At 46.2% G+C, this 16,500-nt stretch overlaps 1 protein-coding gene across 1 annotated transcript; it reads right to left on the bottom strand.

Annotated features, from left to right (window-relative positions):
• Positions 1 to 1,234: 1,234 nt before the first annotated feature.
• Positions 1,235 to 7,931, bottom strand: LOC134412174 (general transcription and DNA repair factor IIH helicase subunit XPD-like). The gene is made up of 3 exons (XM_063146001.1): positions 7,893 to 7,931; positions 7,089 to 7,232; positions 1,235 to 1,407 (listed from the first exon to the last, which is right to left on the bottom strand). Exons 1-3 carry the CDS (start codon positions 7,899 to 7,901, stop codon positions 1,306 to 1,308), a joined length of 255 nt encoding a protein of 84 aa, XP_063002071.1. The 5' UTR covers positions 7,902 to 7,931; the 3' UTR covers positions 1,235 to 1,305.
• Between the last annotated feature and the right edge of the window lie 8,569 nt (positions 7,932 to 16,500).

Raw genomic sequence — 16,500 nt, 5'->3', positions numbered from 1 at the left:
TGCGACATGGAAAGCGATATCCACAGCCCTGGACTGGGCTGATCTTGCTTCTCAAGATTGGGAAACGATCACATCAGGCAATGAGCCCACGCCTCCTTTGAATGGACCCAGGAAACAAGTACCTCGGAAAAGAAGATGGGGAGAGGATAAAAAGGTGGTGCGATCCTTTTTTACAGTACCGTGGACTACAATACTCCGCTTCTGAAATCTCTTCATTGGCTTCCAATTCACTTCAGAATCCAATATAAACTTCTCCTGTTAACCTTCAAAGCTTTTCAGGGTCTAGCTCCTTCCTGTCTCTCCTCTCTCATCTCACACTATTGCCCCGCTCGTGCTCTTCGCTCCTCTGATGCCATGTTTCTCGCCTGCCCAAGGGCCTCTACTTCCCTTGCTCGGCTCCGTCCATTTTCTTCTGCTGCCCCTTACGCCTGGAACGCTCTTCCAGAACATTTGAGAACTACAAGTTCAATCACAGCTTTTAAAGCTCAACTAAAAACTTTTCTTTTTCCTAAAGCTTTTAAAACTTGATGTTGTGCAGACTTTATACTGTTAGTTTTACCCTACCCTGTGCCTGCTTACCCTACCCTGTGCCTGTTTGCATTCTCTTCCCCTCCTTATTGTTTTACTAGGATTTTATTAGATTGTAAGCCTATGCGGCAGAGTCTTTCTATTTACTGTTTTACTCTGTACAGCACCATGTACATTGATGGTGCTATATAAATAAATAATAATAATAATAAGGTTGATTAACCTGTTTATAATTACGGCATTAGTTTACCAAAGACAAAGGGAGATTAAGGAAAAGTATTTGGTGAATGAAGTAAGTGCTGTAACTTTTGTTCAGACAAAAATTAAAAACATTAGTAGAGAAGAGAAAGGAAGGATTTCCCCAGTTCAATGGAGGAAACTTTGGCCTTGTTTATCCAATGCCGATGCACTGATTACTTAAGGTTATACAGAAATGTCATTAGTGAATATAACTTGAATGATATATTAGTGGTAACTTTAGGGACTGAGCAAGTGTATGAGTAAAACCAAAAGTCAAGAGAGAGTATCATGTTTGTGATGGTATCTTGAATGTAGTTGTAAAATTATATGTAGAAAGATTTTAATTTAATAAAAAAATTCAACCTAAAAAAATATTCAACCTAACTCTTCCTCTAACCTCTATAAGCAAGAAGAAGGGAAAAAACAACAAAAACAGTCTTCGTCGCTTTTTCTAAAAAAGCCACAATACCCTCTCCTGACTTTTATTGATAAAAGGGTGCCGTACCATTTGTGGGAAAGCAGATGGAGAGCGTATCATCAGGTTTTAAACGTAAACGCAGCTAACCCGTGGTTTAAAGAAATTGAACAACTTTGTCCAAGGCTTGAATGCAGGAAACGAGTCACTTTTGCTGACCGTCCCTGTAAAGAAACAGTAGAGCATTTTGTAAAACAATGTCCGTCAGCTAGGAGAACATGGGAACAATTATCGGTGGTGCTACAATGGCCTTCCCTAAAGGACCAACATTGGGAGACTATTGTGTCTGGCCTCCCCCCTCCAAATGCAATCAAGGGCCCTATAAAACTCAGCTCAAAAAAGAAAGGCGTAGAATGGAGGAATGTACCATAGACGACAATAAGATTAATTAAACTTATGGTTATCCTCGCCTTATCTGTACAAAGAACAAAAAAGTCAGAACAAAATATACAACACACAGTAGGATTTATTATAAATAAAATAGATACTTTAGCCATGGTAGAACGAGAAAGAATGAGTAGCGCACAGTGGCAAAAATTCTGGCCCTGGAAAAAAAGGACAACACCAGGGATCGCATGATTCAATAAAAGTGAAAATAGCCAATAAAAGGAAATTAAAGTTAATAAAGGTTGGTTTTCAGTTTAACACATTGTAGTTTGTATACATAACGTAAAAGTTAAACAAATGCTTTATGCGTAATTTTTTAGAAATTATTGCATGTGAAATGTATATGCTTTGTACGTGTTTTTGTATAATTTTTGTAATATGATCTGGTAGTATATTTTTAAATTAAAAAAATTATCTTCCCCCCCCCCCCCCAAAATATATCTTAACCCCTAACCCTGGCCTTGCCTGTTTTTGGTCCCAAACATCACGGATCATCAAGTTCTACCCACCACCAACACAGGCGTGGGCCTAGCTGGGGCCCCATGTCATTATATCAAATCAGAAGAAATCAGAAAGGCCTTGAACCTGACCCTTGGTTTCAGGGTACAGCCATCATCAGCCCACTGCCCTGACAAGCACCTGGCAGATGCCACTTGCGATTGCAGACCGTGCAAGGCGCTCGCCCTGCAGGTTCTCCAAGCCCTGCTTGGCTGGGCCAGCTGAGTGCTTGGCAAAATACACTGGTTTTATTCTGCACCCACCTGTACTCCTGAAAAGCCTTTCTGGAGGGTGGGGACTCCTGAAAAAAATGTGGGAGGCTGCCTGAAGCAGAGGGGACTTAGCCGTATCACTGATACTTGTGTGACGCCCCCCTGTACCATATCCAACAATTTTGGGGAGAGCTTTTTGTTAGGGGCAGAGATGGCTGCGGGGGGGGGGGGGGAGAGAGCAAAGGACTGTTAACTTCCATAAGTGATCTTTAGGATCCAAGCCATTGAGCCAGTTCGCACGATCACCATCACTTCAACAAGCCATGGTGAGTGCTTTGTTTATGCAGCGGCTCATGCTGGGTACCGGTTGCCTAATCCCCCATCCTGCGCTTGTCGTGTGGTCGGAGCCCAGGCGGTCTTGGCTTGTTGGATGGGGAAAAAATCCTCCAATAATTTATTTGTTACATTTATATGCCGCCCCATACCTGAAGCTCTCTGGGCGGTTTACAAAGGTTTAAAACAGCAAACATTAAAAAAAGCGTACAAAATTCAAAAATCATCAGAAACATAAAAACAACAATAACCCATGGGTTGTTGGGTCTCTGGAATTTCATCTCCCTCTCTAACAACCTTGCCACCTGGATTCAGATGACAAAACAAGCCCTGCCCACACGGATGATGAGGCATGAGCTGCAGCTTGCGATCATGCCAACCTGGTCATAGTGGGCTGATTCAGCGACTGCAGTATCAGTGTTCTTTTTGAAAGCCACTGAGGGTTGCTGGCGCTATTGCGCTTCTCTTGTACGTTGGGATGGTACTCAACTTTGCTTGTGTTTTTCCTAGACAGCAACTAGGGTTTTTTTGCCAGTCTCTTCTAGACTCTTTTTTGCCTTAAGCAAGTTCGGCCACAGCATGAAGAACTTCGTCAGGAGGGCTTTAAACTGAATCTTGCGGGGGTGGGAGACGTAAATTTTGAGGCAACAATGGATGAGGACCAATGCACCACAGTACAGAGAACAGCTCCAACAGAGTCCCAAAATAGTGTCTGCAACAAGGTAGGAACAAAGCCAGACTATAAAACACATGGTCTTCGATGTCTATATACTAATGCCCAGAGCATGGGAAACAAACAGAACGAACTTGAACTCTTATTACATGAAGAGGCAGCTGGACAACCATCATGTCAGGGATGCTTTAGGGTGGATTCCTGCATTGAGCAGGGGGTTGGCCTCGATGGCCTTGTAGGCCCCTTCCAACTCTGCTATTCTATGATTCTATGATTCTAAGGCAAATATGACTTGATAGGTATAACTGAAACTTGGTGGGATGACTCCCATGACTGGAATATAGCAATTGAAGGCTATAACTTGTTCAAAAAGAACAGAAGAAATAGAAAGGGAGGTGGAGTTGCACTATATGTTAAAAATACCTATCCCTGCACAGAAATACAGGCGGATGAGACTGGGAGCCCCATCGAGAGCATCTGGATTAAAATAAATGGGTCAAGGAATAAAAAGAACATGATAATTGGAGTCTACTACCAACCACCCAATCAAGGAGAAGACGAGGAAGAAACTTTTGAGAAACAAATTGTCAGTGTTTCAAGGAATTCCTGACATGTGTGGGTGATAACTTTCTCCTACAGAAAGTGGAGGAAGGAACTAGAGGATCAGCAATCCTTGACTTGATATTGACCAATAGGGATGACTTAGTGGATAAAGTGGCAGTTACGGGAACTCTGGGGGAAAGTGACCACATCATACTTGAATTCTTGATTATGAAGGAGACAAAAGTTGAGTGTAGCCATACACGTACTCTGGATTTTAGGAAAGCTGATTTTAATAAACTCAGAACTATGATAAGTAAGGTCCCATGGCAAATGAGCCTAATGAGAAAAGAAGTGCTGGATGGGTGGGAGTATTTAAAAAAGGAAATTTTAAAGGCACAGTTACAAACAATTCCAACAAGGAGAAAAGATAGAAGACAACAGTGGAAACCAATGTGGCTCCACAAAAAGCTTACAGATGACCTGAAAACAAAAGGCATTCAAGAGGCCTTGAATGCCTTGATCTTGAATGCCACTAGAGGCATTCAAGAGGCAGCTGGACAACCATCTGTCAGGGATGCTTTAGGGTGGATTCCTGCATTGAGCAGGGGGTTGGACTCGATGGCCTTGTAGGCCCCTTCCAACTCTGCTATTCTATGATTCTATGATTCTATGAAAAAAGGATACATATAGGAAGTGGAAGGAAGGCCAGGCTACAAAAGCAGAGTACAGACAGGTGGCGCAGAAGTGCTGAAATGGCGTCAGGAAGGCTAAAGCTCAGAATGAGCTGAGATTAGTGAGGGATGCTAAAAGTATTAAAAAGGCTTTCTTCAGATACATGAGTAGTAAAAGACAGAGGAAAGAAATGGTGGTTCAACTGCTTAATGAGGATGGCAAATTGATAACAGATGACAAAGAAATGGCTGAAGTGCTCAATTCCTACTTTGGCTCAGTCTTCTCCCAAAAGTGGGTCTATGACCCCCCTGGAAAAAATGAAGCAGAAGTTGAGGGGGCAGGATTACAGTTTGAGATTGATAAACAAATGGTCAAGGAACACCTACTTTCTTTGAATGAGTTCAAATCTCCAAGGCCTGATGAACCGCATCCTAGAGTAATGAAGGAGCTAGCAGAAGAACTCTCAGAACCTTTGTCTATTATCTTTGCAAAATCATGGAAGACAGGTGAGGTTACGGATGACTGGAGGAGGGCTAATGTTGTCCCTATCTTCAAAAAGGGCAAAAAGGAGGAACCTGGGAACTACAGACCAGTCAGTCTGACATCCATCCCTGGGAAAATTCTGGAGCAGATTATAAAGAAGTCAATCTGTAAACAACTTGAAATCAATGCGGTGATCACTAGAAGCCAACATGGATTTGTCAAGAACAAGTCCTGTCAGACTAATTTGATCTCATTTTTTTGATCGGGTAACCTCCCTTGTGGACTGTGGGAATGCTGTGGACGTCATATATCTTGACTTCAGCAAAGCTTTTGACAAAGTACCCCATGACATTCTGATTAACAAACTAGCTAAAAGTGGGCTAGATGGAACAACTATTAGGTGGATTCACAGTTGGCTACAGAATCGGACTCAAAGAGTACTTATCAATGGAACCTTCTCAAACTGGGGAGAGGCAACGAGTGGGGTACCGCAGGGCTCAGTCCTGGGCCCAGTGCTCTTCAACATTTTTATTAATGATTTGGACGAGGAGGTGCAGGGAACGCTTATAAAATGTGCAGATGACACAAAATTGGGTGGGATAGCTAATACCCTGGAAGACAGAAACAAACTTCAAAGTGATCTTGATAGGCTGGAGTGCTAGGCTGAAAACAACAGAATGAAATTTAATAGGGATAAATGCCAAGTTCTACATTTAGGAAATAGAAACCAAAGGCACAGTTACAAGATGGGGGATACTTGGCTCAGCAATACTACAAATGAGAAGGATCTTGGAATTGTTGTAGATCACAAGCTGAATATGAGCCAAGAGTGCAATATGGCTGCAAGAAAGGCAAATGCTATTTTGGGCTGCATTAATAGAAGTATAGCTTCCAAATTACGTGAGGTACTGGTTCCTCTCTATTCAGCCCTGGTTAGGCCTCATCTAGCGTATTGTGTCCAGTTCTGGGCTCCACAATTCAAGAAGGACGCAGACAAGCTGGAGCGTGTTCAGAGGAGGGCAACCAGGATGATCAGGGGTCTGGAAACAAAGCCCTATGAAGAGAGACTGAAAGAACTGGGCATGTTTAGCCTGGAGAAGAGAAGATTGAGGGGAGACATGATAGCACTCTTCAAATACTTAAAAGGTTGTCACACAGAGGAGGGCCAGGATCTCTTCTCGATCCTCCCAGAGTGCAGGACACGGAATAACAGGCTCAAGTTAAAGGAAGCCAGATTCCGGCTGGACATCAGGAAAAACTTCCTGACTGTTAGAGCAGTGCGACAGTCGAATCAGCTACCTAGGGAGGTTGTGGGCTCTCCCACACTAGAGGCCTTCAAGAGGCAGCTGGACAAGCATCTGTCAGGGATGCTTTAGGATGGATTCCTGCATTGAGCAGGGGGTTGGACTCGATGGCCTTGTAGGCCCCTTCCAACTCTGCTATTCTATGATTCTATGATTCTAATAAATGAGTAAGAGAAGATTGTAATCTGAATTTCTACTTGTTTGAAGTGGCATTTCTCTTTTGGCTCATTCTACGCTGAAAATTTTGAGTATCAAGGAATAGGAAGCTGTGGTCTAGAAACCGGTATATTTGTCTATAATCGTAGGTTTAGATCAGCCTGCCCCAACCTGGTGCCCTCCAGATGTTTTGGAGTTCAGCACCCATCAATTCCAGCCTGAAGGGCCAATGGAAAGCTGGGGATTGTGGTCCAAAATCTTGGAAGAGCACCAATTTGGGGAAGGCTGGCTTAAATATTAAAGCTGCACGGATCACATCTTATCCCTTAACATCGGGATCCACTTTTTGCCTAGCTAACGGTGTATTTTTCCATAATTCTTGTCTTGCAGCCACGTAATCCCCAGCTGCCTCGCTTGTCAGCCCAGGCGAAACGCTGCTGAGGATTACAGGGGAGCCGTGTGAATGGTGCCGGCATGGGGAGCAGCCATTCACCAACCCACCTCTTACCACAGAGGTCAAACCCACCCCCCGCCCCGCAGCTCCCGTCCCTCCTTCATCCATCATGATTTGCCCCTCGACACACCTTGTCAGCAAAGGCCATGAGGCCATAGTCGGTCTTGCCCTGGATCACCCGGCCCATGCCCTGCGCTGCGTGCCACATGGCATCAAAGGCCAGGAAGTTGTTCTCATGGATTTGGAACTGGTCCCTCTGGTGCTCCAGCCAGGCCTGGGGATAGAAGAGAACAAGAGCTCTGCCGTGTGGGTCTTCCTACCCATGTGTGTGTGTGCGTGTGGGGGTCTTCTTCCTGCTCTTCCTCTCCCCCCCCCCCCGCCAAACGACTCTTTAAAAAAGTAGTTCAAGTGCATTTTCATACAGAACACTGTTCACACAGCGGCCGCCCAGCTGTCAGCCAGGGACCAACAAAGCAGGACACGGTGCAACAGCACCTTCCCACCCATGTTCCCCAGCAACTGGTAGCACATAGCCAGCAGGGCTAGTAGCCATGGCTAGCCTTCTCCGAAGGGACATTTGTCCCTTGGGTTGGAAGGGGCCCAGCAGCCACTGTTTACATCCAGAAGTCCCTGGCTACCCCTTGCAACCCCCACGCGCGCGCGCCCTGCAAGAGCGCAGAGGGAGGAGGAGGAGGAGGCGGCAGCAGCAGCTCCCACACTGCCGAGCCAGGCCGGAGAGGTCAGGCGCTGCTCCTCCGCGCGGCCTCAGCGGTTTCTACCACGGCCAGCTTCCTTTGCCTGCCTAAAGGGGGGGGGGGGGCGGGGGGCTGTCGCCTCCCCTGCCCTGAAAGAACACAGGGCGTCTTGCTGCCTCAGCCCAGGAAATAAAGAGTGCCAAGCGGCTTTCGTAGGGGCCTGTGGGGTCCATCCTCACACCCAACATTGGCGCGGTCGGGCGACGTCCCGCCTTTTCCTTTCCTTCCTGCCCGGAAGTACCGCCTTCGCCCTCACACCCAACATGGCCGCCTTCAGTGGACGCTCCGCCTTTTCCTTCCCTCCCTGCCCGGAAGTACCGCCTTTCCCCTCACACCCAACATGGCCGCGGTCGGGCGACGCTCCGCCTTTTCCTTCCCTTACTGCCCGGAAATACCGCCTTCGCCCTCACACCCAACATGGCCGCCTTCAGTGGACGCTCCGCCTTTTCCTTCCCTTCCTGCCCGGAAGTACCGCCTTCGCCCTCACACCCAACATGGCCGCCGTCGGGCGACGCTCCGCCTTTTCCTTCCTTTCCTGCCCGGAAGTACCGCCTTCGCCCTCACACCCAACATGGCCGCCTTCAGTGGACGCTCCGCTTTTTTCTTCCCTTCCTGCCCGGAAGTTCCGCCTTCCCCCCCACCCGCGAGGACTGTGGCCGGAGCGCAGGGGGCAGAGGCTCCTCCTGAGCACTGCGGCGGAGCCTCTTCCCTCCCCGGAGGCCGGGCTGCGTGAAAGAGGAGCTCTGCCCTGCGGGAGAGGGGGTCGGGTTCCACCCCCCCTCCCAATCCAGCTGGAAGGTCTTCCTGCCAGGAGGGACCGTTTGGACCCTTTGGAGGCCGGAGGGGGGGCGGCCTGTGGTTCTCTGCCTGGCTTCCGCCAGCGCCGCTAGCTTTAAAGACCCGCCGCGGAGGCAACGAGAGCAGCCGGGTGAAGGGTGGTTGGGCGCCTTCAGAGAGGGAGCCGCCCCCCTCGGGCTTCTGCCCCTTGCCAGCCGCGAGCCCTCGCCGTGGGATAGAGAGGAGGTTGCCCGCCCGCCGGTAAGAGGCCAGCTCCGGCGGGAGGGTGGAGGGGAGCAGGCAAGCGACGCCTGTTTGTACGTTAAGGACGAAACGGTGCTCTTGCTGATCGTGCTGTTATGTATCGTTCAATAACTTCCTTTCTATTATTATTAAGAGAAAGTACCGCCTTCCTCCTCACACCCAACATGGCCGCCTTCAGTTGACGCTCCGCCTTTTCCTTCCCTTACTGCTCGGAAGTACCGTCTTTCTTCCTCACACCCAACATGGCCGCAGTCGGACGACGTCCCGCCTTTTCCTTCCCTTCCTGCCCGGAAGTACCGTCTTCCCTCCTCACACCCAACATGGCCGCCTTCAGTGGACGCTCCGCCTTTTCCTTCCCTTCCTGCCCGGAAGTACCGTCTTCCCTCCTCACTCCCAACATGGCCGCCTTCAGTGGACGCTCCGCCTTTTCCTTCCCTTCCTGCCCGGAAGTACCGTCTTCCCTCCTCACACCCAACATGGCCGCCTTCAGTGGACGCTCCGCCTTTTCCTTCCCTTCCTGCCCGGAAGTACCGTCTTCCCTCCTCACTCCCAACATGGCCGCCTTCAGTGGACGCTCCGCCTTTTCCTTCCCTTCCTGCCCGGAAGTACCGTCTTCCCTCCTCACACCCAACATGGCCGCAGTCGGACGACGTCCCGCCTTTTCCTTCCCTTCCTGCCCGGAAGTACCGTCTTCCCTCCTCACACCCAACATGGCCGCCTTCAGTGGACGCTCCGCCTTTTCCTTCCCTTCCACTGGGCTTGCGCCGGAGCGGGTTCGGTCCTGCCTGCGTCTGGTTTCGGCGCTCGAGGAGCATGCCGCTGCCGCTGGGCTCGCTGTTGCGCTCCGTGGTTTCCTCGGACTTGCGCGACCTCGAAGACCTCGCTTGCTGCCCCGCTGGTCCTGGATGAGCCGAGCCGCCCCCCTGCCGCCCGCCGCCCGTTCTCCGTCGCTGCCTGCCTGCCGGGGAGGCATCGCCACGCACCACCGCCCGCGGGGCTGCCCCCACCCCCCACCCGCGAGGACTGTGGCCGGAGCGCAGGGAGTAGAGGGAGGGAGAGGCTCCTCCTGAGCACTGCGGCGAAGCCTCTTCCCTCCCCGGAGGCCGGGCTGCGTGAAAGAGGAGCTCTGCCCTGCGGGAGAGGGGGTCGGGTTCCACCCCCCCTCCCAATCCAGCTGGAAGGTCTTCCTGCCAGGAGGGACCATTTGGACCCTTTGGAGGCCGGAGGGGGGGGGCGGCCTGTGGTTCTCTGCCTGGCTTCCGTCAGCGCCGCTAGCTTTAAAGACCCGCCGCGGAGGCAACGAGGGCAGCCGGGTGAAGGGTGGTTGGGCGCCTTCAGGGAGGGAGCCGCCCCCCTCGGGCCTGTGCTCCTGCCCCTTGCCAGCCGCGAGCCCTCGCCGTGGGATGGAGAGGAGGTCGCCCGCCCGCCGGTAAGAGGCCAGCTCCGGCGGGGAGGGTGGAGGGGAGCAGGCCAGCGACGCCTGTTTGTACGTTAAGGACGAAACGGTGCTCTTGCTGATCGTGCTGTTATGTACCGTTCAATAACTTCCTTTCTATTATTATTGTTGTCGCTATTATTTTTATTATTGTTTGAGGGAGAACTTTCTGAAAGGACACGACTGGCCCACACCCCTATATGTTGCTGAGGACTGTCCCGTTGTCGTTTGAGATCTGGATGAAGCACGTGGTTTCAACACCACCCACCCGCCTGCACCCATCCGTGTGAGTCCACTTTTGGCCAAAAGATGAGTTAACCCTTATACTGGATTTGTGAATGGAGCCTTTCATGAATGGGCCCCTGTAATTGTAGAAAAAGCCTGAGAAATAGAACACCTTTGTAATCTGTGGTGCTTGATCTGAGCCAGCTGCAGAGGCCTCATCGGTATAAGTCATCTCTATAATTCATTGGACAGCATATGCAGAGTTTTGTAACTGACCCTAAAATGGTTGTTTTCAATGGATATTGACTGTTTTTATGCATTTTCTGCTTTTAAATTATATTTGTTTTAAACGTTCACTGTTTTGTTTTTTGTAAACCACCAAGAGAGCTTCAGCTATGGGGCGGTACATAAATGTAATAAATACAATTAATACAAGGGCGCAGTTATTCCATTACTCACATCAGTCACTCGCATCACATGAAAAAAATATACAGAAAACTTTCAGAAACTGGGCCTACCAAAATACATCCACACCAAGATCCAGAAATCAGTCATACTGAAAACATGCACAATTGTCAGGAAATACCTGAATCTGTAAAAGACAGCATGAGTTGGCAATGGCCTTCGTGTCCATCTAGAGAAAAACCGCCATGAGCCAGAAAGAGGTGATCATCATCATCATCATCATCATCTGTTCCAGGGCGTGAGCATATAAAAAACTATAAATAGGTGGTAGTTGTAGAATGCAGGAGCTGCTTATTAGAAGAAAAGTTATGCCCTGTGTGCCTGTCCACCGAGTAGTCCAATCAGCAATAAATCAGGGAACTTGGTACTTAAAACCCAATGTTAACGGTGTTAGCTGTTAGGAGGGGAAGTCCAACACATCACATGTTTTGGGCTCTGTTAACTTGGAACCCCCCAACCTAGAATCTTCTCCAAACATATGCCAACGTTTTGTGCTAGCTTTGTGCCGTTTTGTGCTGCAAACCCTGAGTTTTGTGCCGCTACCAACAGCTGTGTATTGATACTTCAAGCAGGGGTTCGTAGTTAACACACCAAAAAATGAACTTTGTCATAGAACCTCCAAACTGGTGCCACTTTTGTGCCGCAAACCCTGAGTTTTGTGCCGCATCCTGTAGTGTGAAAACAACATACCCTTAGGTGCAGTGTGGTGAATGAGAGAAAAATCATGTAAAGTCACTGTATAGAAAATAAATATTTGTTAACATTGAATAAAGAAATCTCTTGTAATTCTCCACAATGAGTAAAGATAAGTCTTCTAGAAACGGACATATTTTACTATTGACAACTAAATCAAAACATAAACTTTTCAGTAAAGTGATACTTGCAATGTCAACTTCAGGATGGTTCAGGTTCAGTAATCCCTTGGTCTTTATCATGTGCTGTAAATCATGAGATCACAAATTATTTCTTTGTTTTTGTCTGATAATGATTTCTTGTTTGTAAGGTCGTTGTACTCTTCTCACGTTCCATCATCCCCTACAGCAATGTGCGACATAATGCCCTATGGCATTCACATTGACAGATGTGTCACCCCAGAACTCCACAGCTCCTCGTAGTGTATAGTTTACTTCACCTACATTGACTTGGGTTGGTACGCACCCAACCTTCACAATGCATTGATCCAGATTTTTTGCTTTAGGTTGGACTATTTCAACCCAGAGATGTGTTCCTGTCACTGTGGTAGTCCGTGTTCTCACACCAGTACAGTATGCTGGTTTTCTCCTACCAGTCTTCTTCTTATGGAAGCAGGGGCTACATTTCTCTTGTGTGTGTTCCTGCAGTCCCATCTCCAATTCAGCCAAGTCTTGTCCTTGTAGAAATAAACTAAGAATGGCAGGATTGTGGGCCTGTTGTTGCTGAGGGCAGTCAGCTTCTGTGCAATAGCTTTTTTCAATGACACTTGGATACTTTTCCAAAAATATTTGCAGAAGACTAGGGACTGATATCACACAGCTTAGTTTTACAATTCCATGTGGCAGCATTTTTTGGCTGAATAAGGTCACTGAAGCGAAAGCAAATGCCCTTTTTTGTATGTTTGTGATGACACGCCTCTCTTTACAATATCTGCTGCAGGATTTCCTACAATAAGCCCATCAGTGTTGTCAACAAAATTCTTATAAATTTCACTGTCACAGTATGCCACACAGAATGTTTGTACAAGGGCATCAAAAGCACATGTGTTCTCAAAAATTTTCAATTTATAATTTACTTTAATTGGTTTCATATGATCCCTATTGCTATTTTATAGAAGACCAATAGAGATAGTGCGTTTGGCCTTGCTGAGATCTATGTGAAGCCATCGTGAGTTTGGTTGTAGTTAAGATGAATGGTTCCTTTGTCCCCTTCTTCAGACAAACCACCCCGCTTCGCACTTTCTGCCATTTCTGATATGCGGTGCATGATAGCATCTTGCGCTGGGACTTTTTTTGGGAACAATAGATAATACTAGCTGTACCCAGCATAACATACGCCATTCCAGCATATCTTACTCCCCCCCCCCCTCGGGCCACTTCGGCCCCCTCACGTATGTGGGCTTTGGTTCGCCTGAGGGGTTGAGCACGCTGGCATCACCGCCTTTTCCCTCAGCGGCCCCCACAGGCCCCTCCCCCACTGCCCGCGACGCTTTCCCTCAGTAGCCAGGCCAGAACGGCCACGCTCCTCCTCCTCCCCCCCCTCCGCGCCCGGCCCTTGTTATTGTTGCTTAGCAACTTTGTTCTGAACGCAAGTCTGAAAGCCCCACCCATCAAGGGGCGGAGCTTGTACAGAAACATACCTAAGCGTTTTATATATATAGATTATTATGAGGCAATTTCTGCATATAAATAAATATAAATATGTATTAATTTTAGAATGCATGAGTTTCTTATTAGAAGATCACCAGGCCTGTGTACCTGTATGATGAATAGCCTAGTCAGTATTGAATAGAGAACTGAAATCCCTTCTTTTTAAGCTATTCTGACTAAAAGTCTAAGAACATCCAATATTTAAAAAATCAATTTCCTTTTAAGTTGTTAAGATCTAGAGATCTTTAGCTTATGCTCTGTTTGACAATAAAATGTTTGTATATGCACAATATAGTTAAATGTGATTTTACAAATAGATTTCTAATAAAACTGCTCTTGGTATAGTGCTCAGATCTCAATTCTGCTATGAACCCAAAAGTAGATGTATGATATTAACAGCCTTGTGTAGAAAAGCTCGTTATTAGGCTGGTGCCAGCACAAAATAAGGACCTCCAGAGCAAACCCTAGCCTAGGCCTTAAAAAAGTACCGTCCCCAGAAGCTTTAAAAACAACAACAGCAACCCAAGCCTTTAAAAAACTTTTCAGATGCCAGATCCACTCCACGCCATAGAAAAAATGCCAATTCCAAAGCAAACCTTATTATTGTTTATAAAACTTACCTGCTGGCTGAAGCTCCTGGTGCCTGAGGGTCTGGATTTAAGGAGCAGGTTGAATGGTGCAGCACTGATAGGCCTCTCTCTCTCTTCTTTCTTCTCTGTCACACAGAGACTTCAGAAACAGAGTTTATTAATGAAATTAATGAAATCAACCCCACATACACGTACATCAGCCCAGGCTAACCCGTTGTCTAGCTAAGGCCTTTGTCAAAACATTAACTTCTTAGTAAACTGAAACTTGCAATGTCAACTTCCGGTGAGTCCAGGTTCATTAAACCCTTGTTCTTATGGGTGTTTTTCATTTAAGAAGGAAAAAAATGGTGCCCACGACGGGGTCCTTTCTTGACCTTGTCGCACCTGACATGTAGACTGCATCGAGAGCCAGGTAGGTCTAGCAAAGGCCTTAGTTGTCAATAGTAAAATATGTCAGTTTCTAGAAGACTTATCTTTACTCAGTGTGGAGAATTACAAGTGATTTCTTTATTCAATGTTAACATAAATATTTTCTATACAGTGACTTTACATGATTTTTTTCTCATTCACCACACTGCACCTAAGGGTATGTTGTTTTCACACTACAAGATGTGGCACAAAACTCGGGGTTTGCAGCACAAAACTAGCACAAAATTTTGGCACCGGTTTGGAGTAGATCTGAGAACGTGAAATTTTTCTCCAATCAGTCTTTTGCGCATTTTATCAAAACTATATTCGAAGTATTTATTGGGAAAGTTGGAGTCTTGGGCAACTGAAAATGTCGTTATTGCTGAAGAACAATCAGGGTTTATGAAGGGTAAATCCACATTAGATCAATGTTTTGTCCTCCATCATGTGATCCAAAAATATTCACAAAATGGTAGAAAAGAGCTATTTACTGCTTTTGTGGATCTCACTTCTGCCTTTGACCTAATAGACAGGGGACACCTTTGGCAAAAGTTAGCCACCACTAATATTGACAGAAGGCTTCTCTTCTTAATTCAATTGCTGCGTACCAATACTTCCCTTAGGGTTAAGACTTGGGGCAAATGGGCTGTTATCTGATAATATCCCTACTGATAGGGGAGTCCGACAGGGATGCCTTTTGGCACCATTTCTATTCAATTTTTATATAAATGATATTGTTCAAGAACTAAGAGGCTTAGAATATTTTCCAGTCTCCATTCAAGATGTCAAACTCTCAGTTCTTTTGTGTGCTGACGATACTGTTTTGATTTCTGCTACCTTAATTGGGATGCAGAGACTTTTGAGGAAGTTGAGCATCTTTTGCACAAAAGAGCAGCTAACAGTTAATCATTCTAAAACGAAAGTGGTGGACTTTGGGAAGAAGGGAAAACCTCACAGATGGAGATTGGACAACAAACCTATTGAACAACAACGTTATTTCAAATATTTGGGTTTGGGTTTTAATTCAAAATTGTCTTGGAAGCTGCACTTGCTCACAGTTAAGTTGAAATCCTACCATTCTATTCATTCTTTATTTGGTAGGAAGCCCTACCAAATTATTCCTCTAACAGAGTCAAACAACTTATCAAAGAAAAAAATTATCTTGATTCCAAATGGCGGGACCTTCATTTATTTTCCCAAATGGCTTACTCCCCCTGGTATCCAATATACAAAACATCTTTTGGGTTGGAGAAGTACTTTATCAATCTTACGCTGGCACCACTCAGAAAAGCATTGACAACTTTCCGCTTTCAGTGTATGCCCCCCGCCTATCTAAAAGGAAGATTCAATAACACCCTGGTGCACCAAAGACTCTGCATCTGTGAGTCAGGGGAAGAGGAGGACGTTCAACATTATCTGTTGCGATGTCCTTTATATACATCCCCTAGACAAAAATTTCTTGACTACATTCTTCGCTATCTTTCTAACCGACCTTCCCTTGAGCAAGTCTGTATCTTGCTGGCTGGCAATAATGCATTTATTACTGCTCTGGTCACAAAATTTGCCCTCGATGCAAGTAAGCTGAGAGCATCAAGACCATTTACAAGTATATCGTAATGGGGAGTTGGAGATTTTGCCCTTTTTAAATGCGTTGTTCTAGTTCCCCACTGTGGAGCTTTTAATTTATGTAAATGTGATTGTAAGTAAGTAAAAGAAGTTTATTTGTGTAGCCAGAGCCATTACAAACCTATATATAATCAAATAAAAAACAGAAAAATCAAATATATTACAAATATATAAGATTACATTACAAGACTAAAATCATCCAAAAACATCATTCTATAGACTCTATTCAGTCACAACTTAAAACCTGGTCATCATCATTAGAAAACTTCCTCCTTAAAATTGATGCTTTAAAAGCAAAACAGGCTACTTTTTCAGAAATGGATGGAGTAATGTCCCCCAATAAAAAATTAATCAAGTATGAGTGAGACCTATTAGGTCTTTAAACAAAGCTATTCTTACATCTTTACAAATTGGGCAGACAAGCAGGTAGTGAGTTAAATCTTCAACTCTATTAGATCCACATGGACAGACTCTTTCCTCCAAGGGGATCCGTTGGTAGCGTCCCTGGATCACTGCTGAGTTCATTGACTGGCACCGAAGAGCTGCAAATGCATATCTCCACTTAGACTTAGTTATACTGTTTAAATATTGAGGGTAAGGCGTATGAATAGGCAATTTAGCATACCAGGGGGCAAGTTTTGACAGGCAGGCAGAG

This window comes from Elgaria multicarinata, chromosome 21 (assembly GCF_023053635.1).
Source record: "Elgaria multicarinata webbii isolate HBS135686 ecotype San Diego chromosome 21, rElgMul1.1.pri, whole genome shotgun sequence".
Lineage (NCBI taxonomy): Eukaryota > Metazoa > Chordata > Lepidosauria > Squamata > Anguidae > Elgaria > Elgaria multicarinata.
Note: the sequence above shows the minus strand (reverse complement) of the source record. Positions and strands in the feature narration are given on the sequence as shown.

Excerpts from the sequence above, each read along its gene's own strand:
- LOC134412174 (XM_063146001.1), bottom strand. Across the intron at positions 1,408-7,088 it reads TCATGGCCTTTGCTGACAAG|GGACGGTCAGCAAAAGTGAC; the intron begins GTGTGTCGAGGG and ends GTTTCTTTACAG.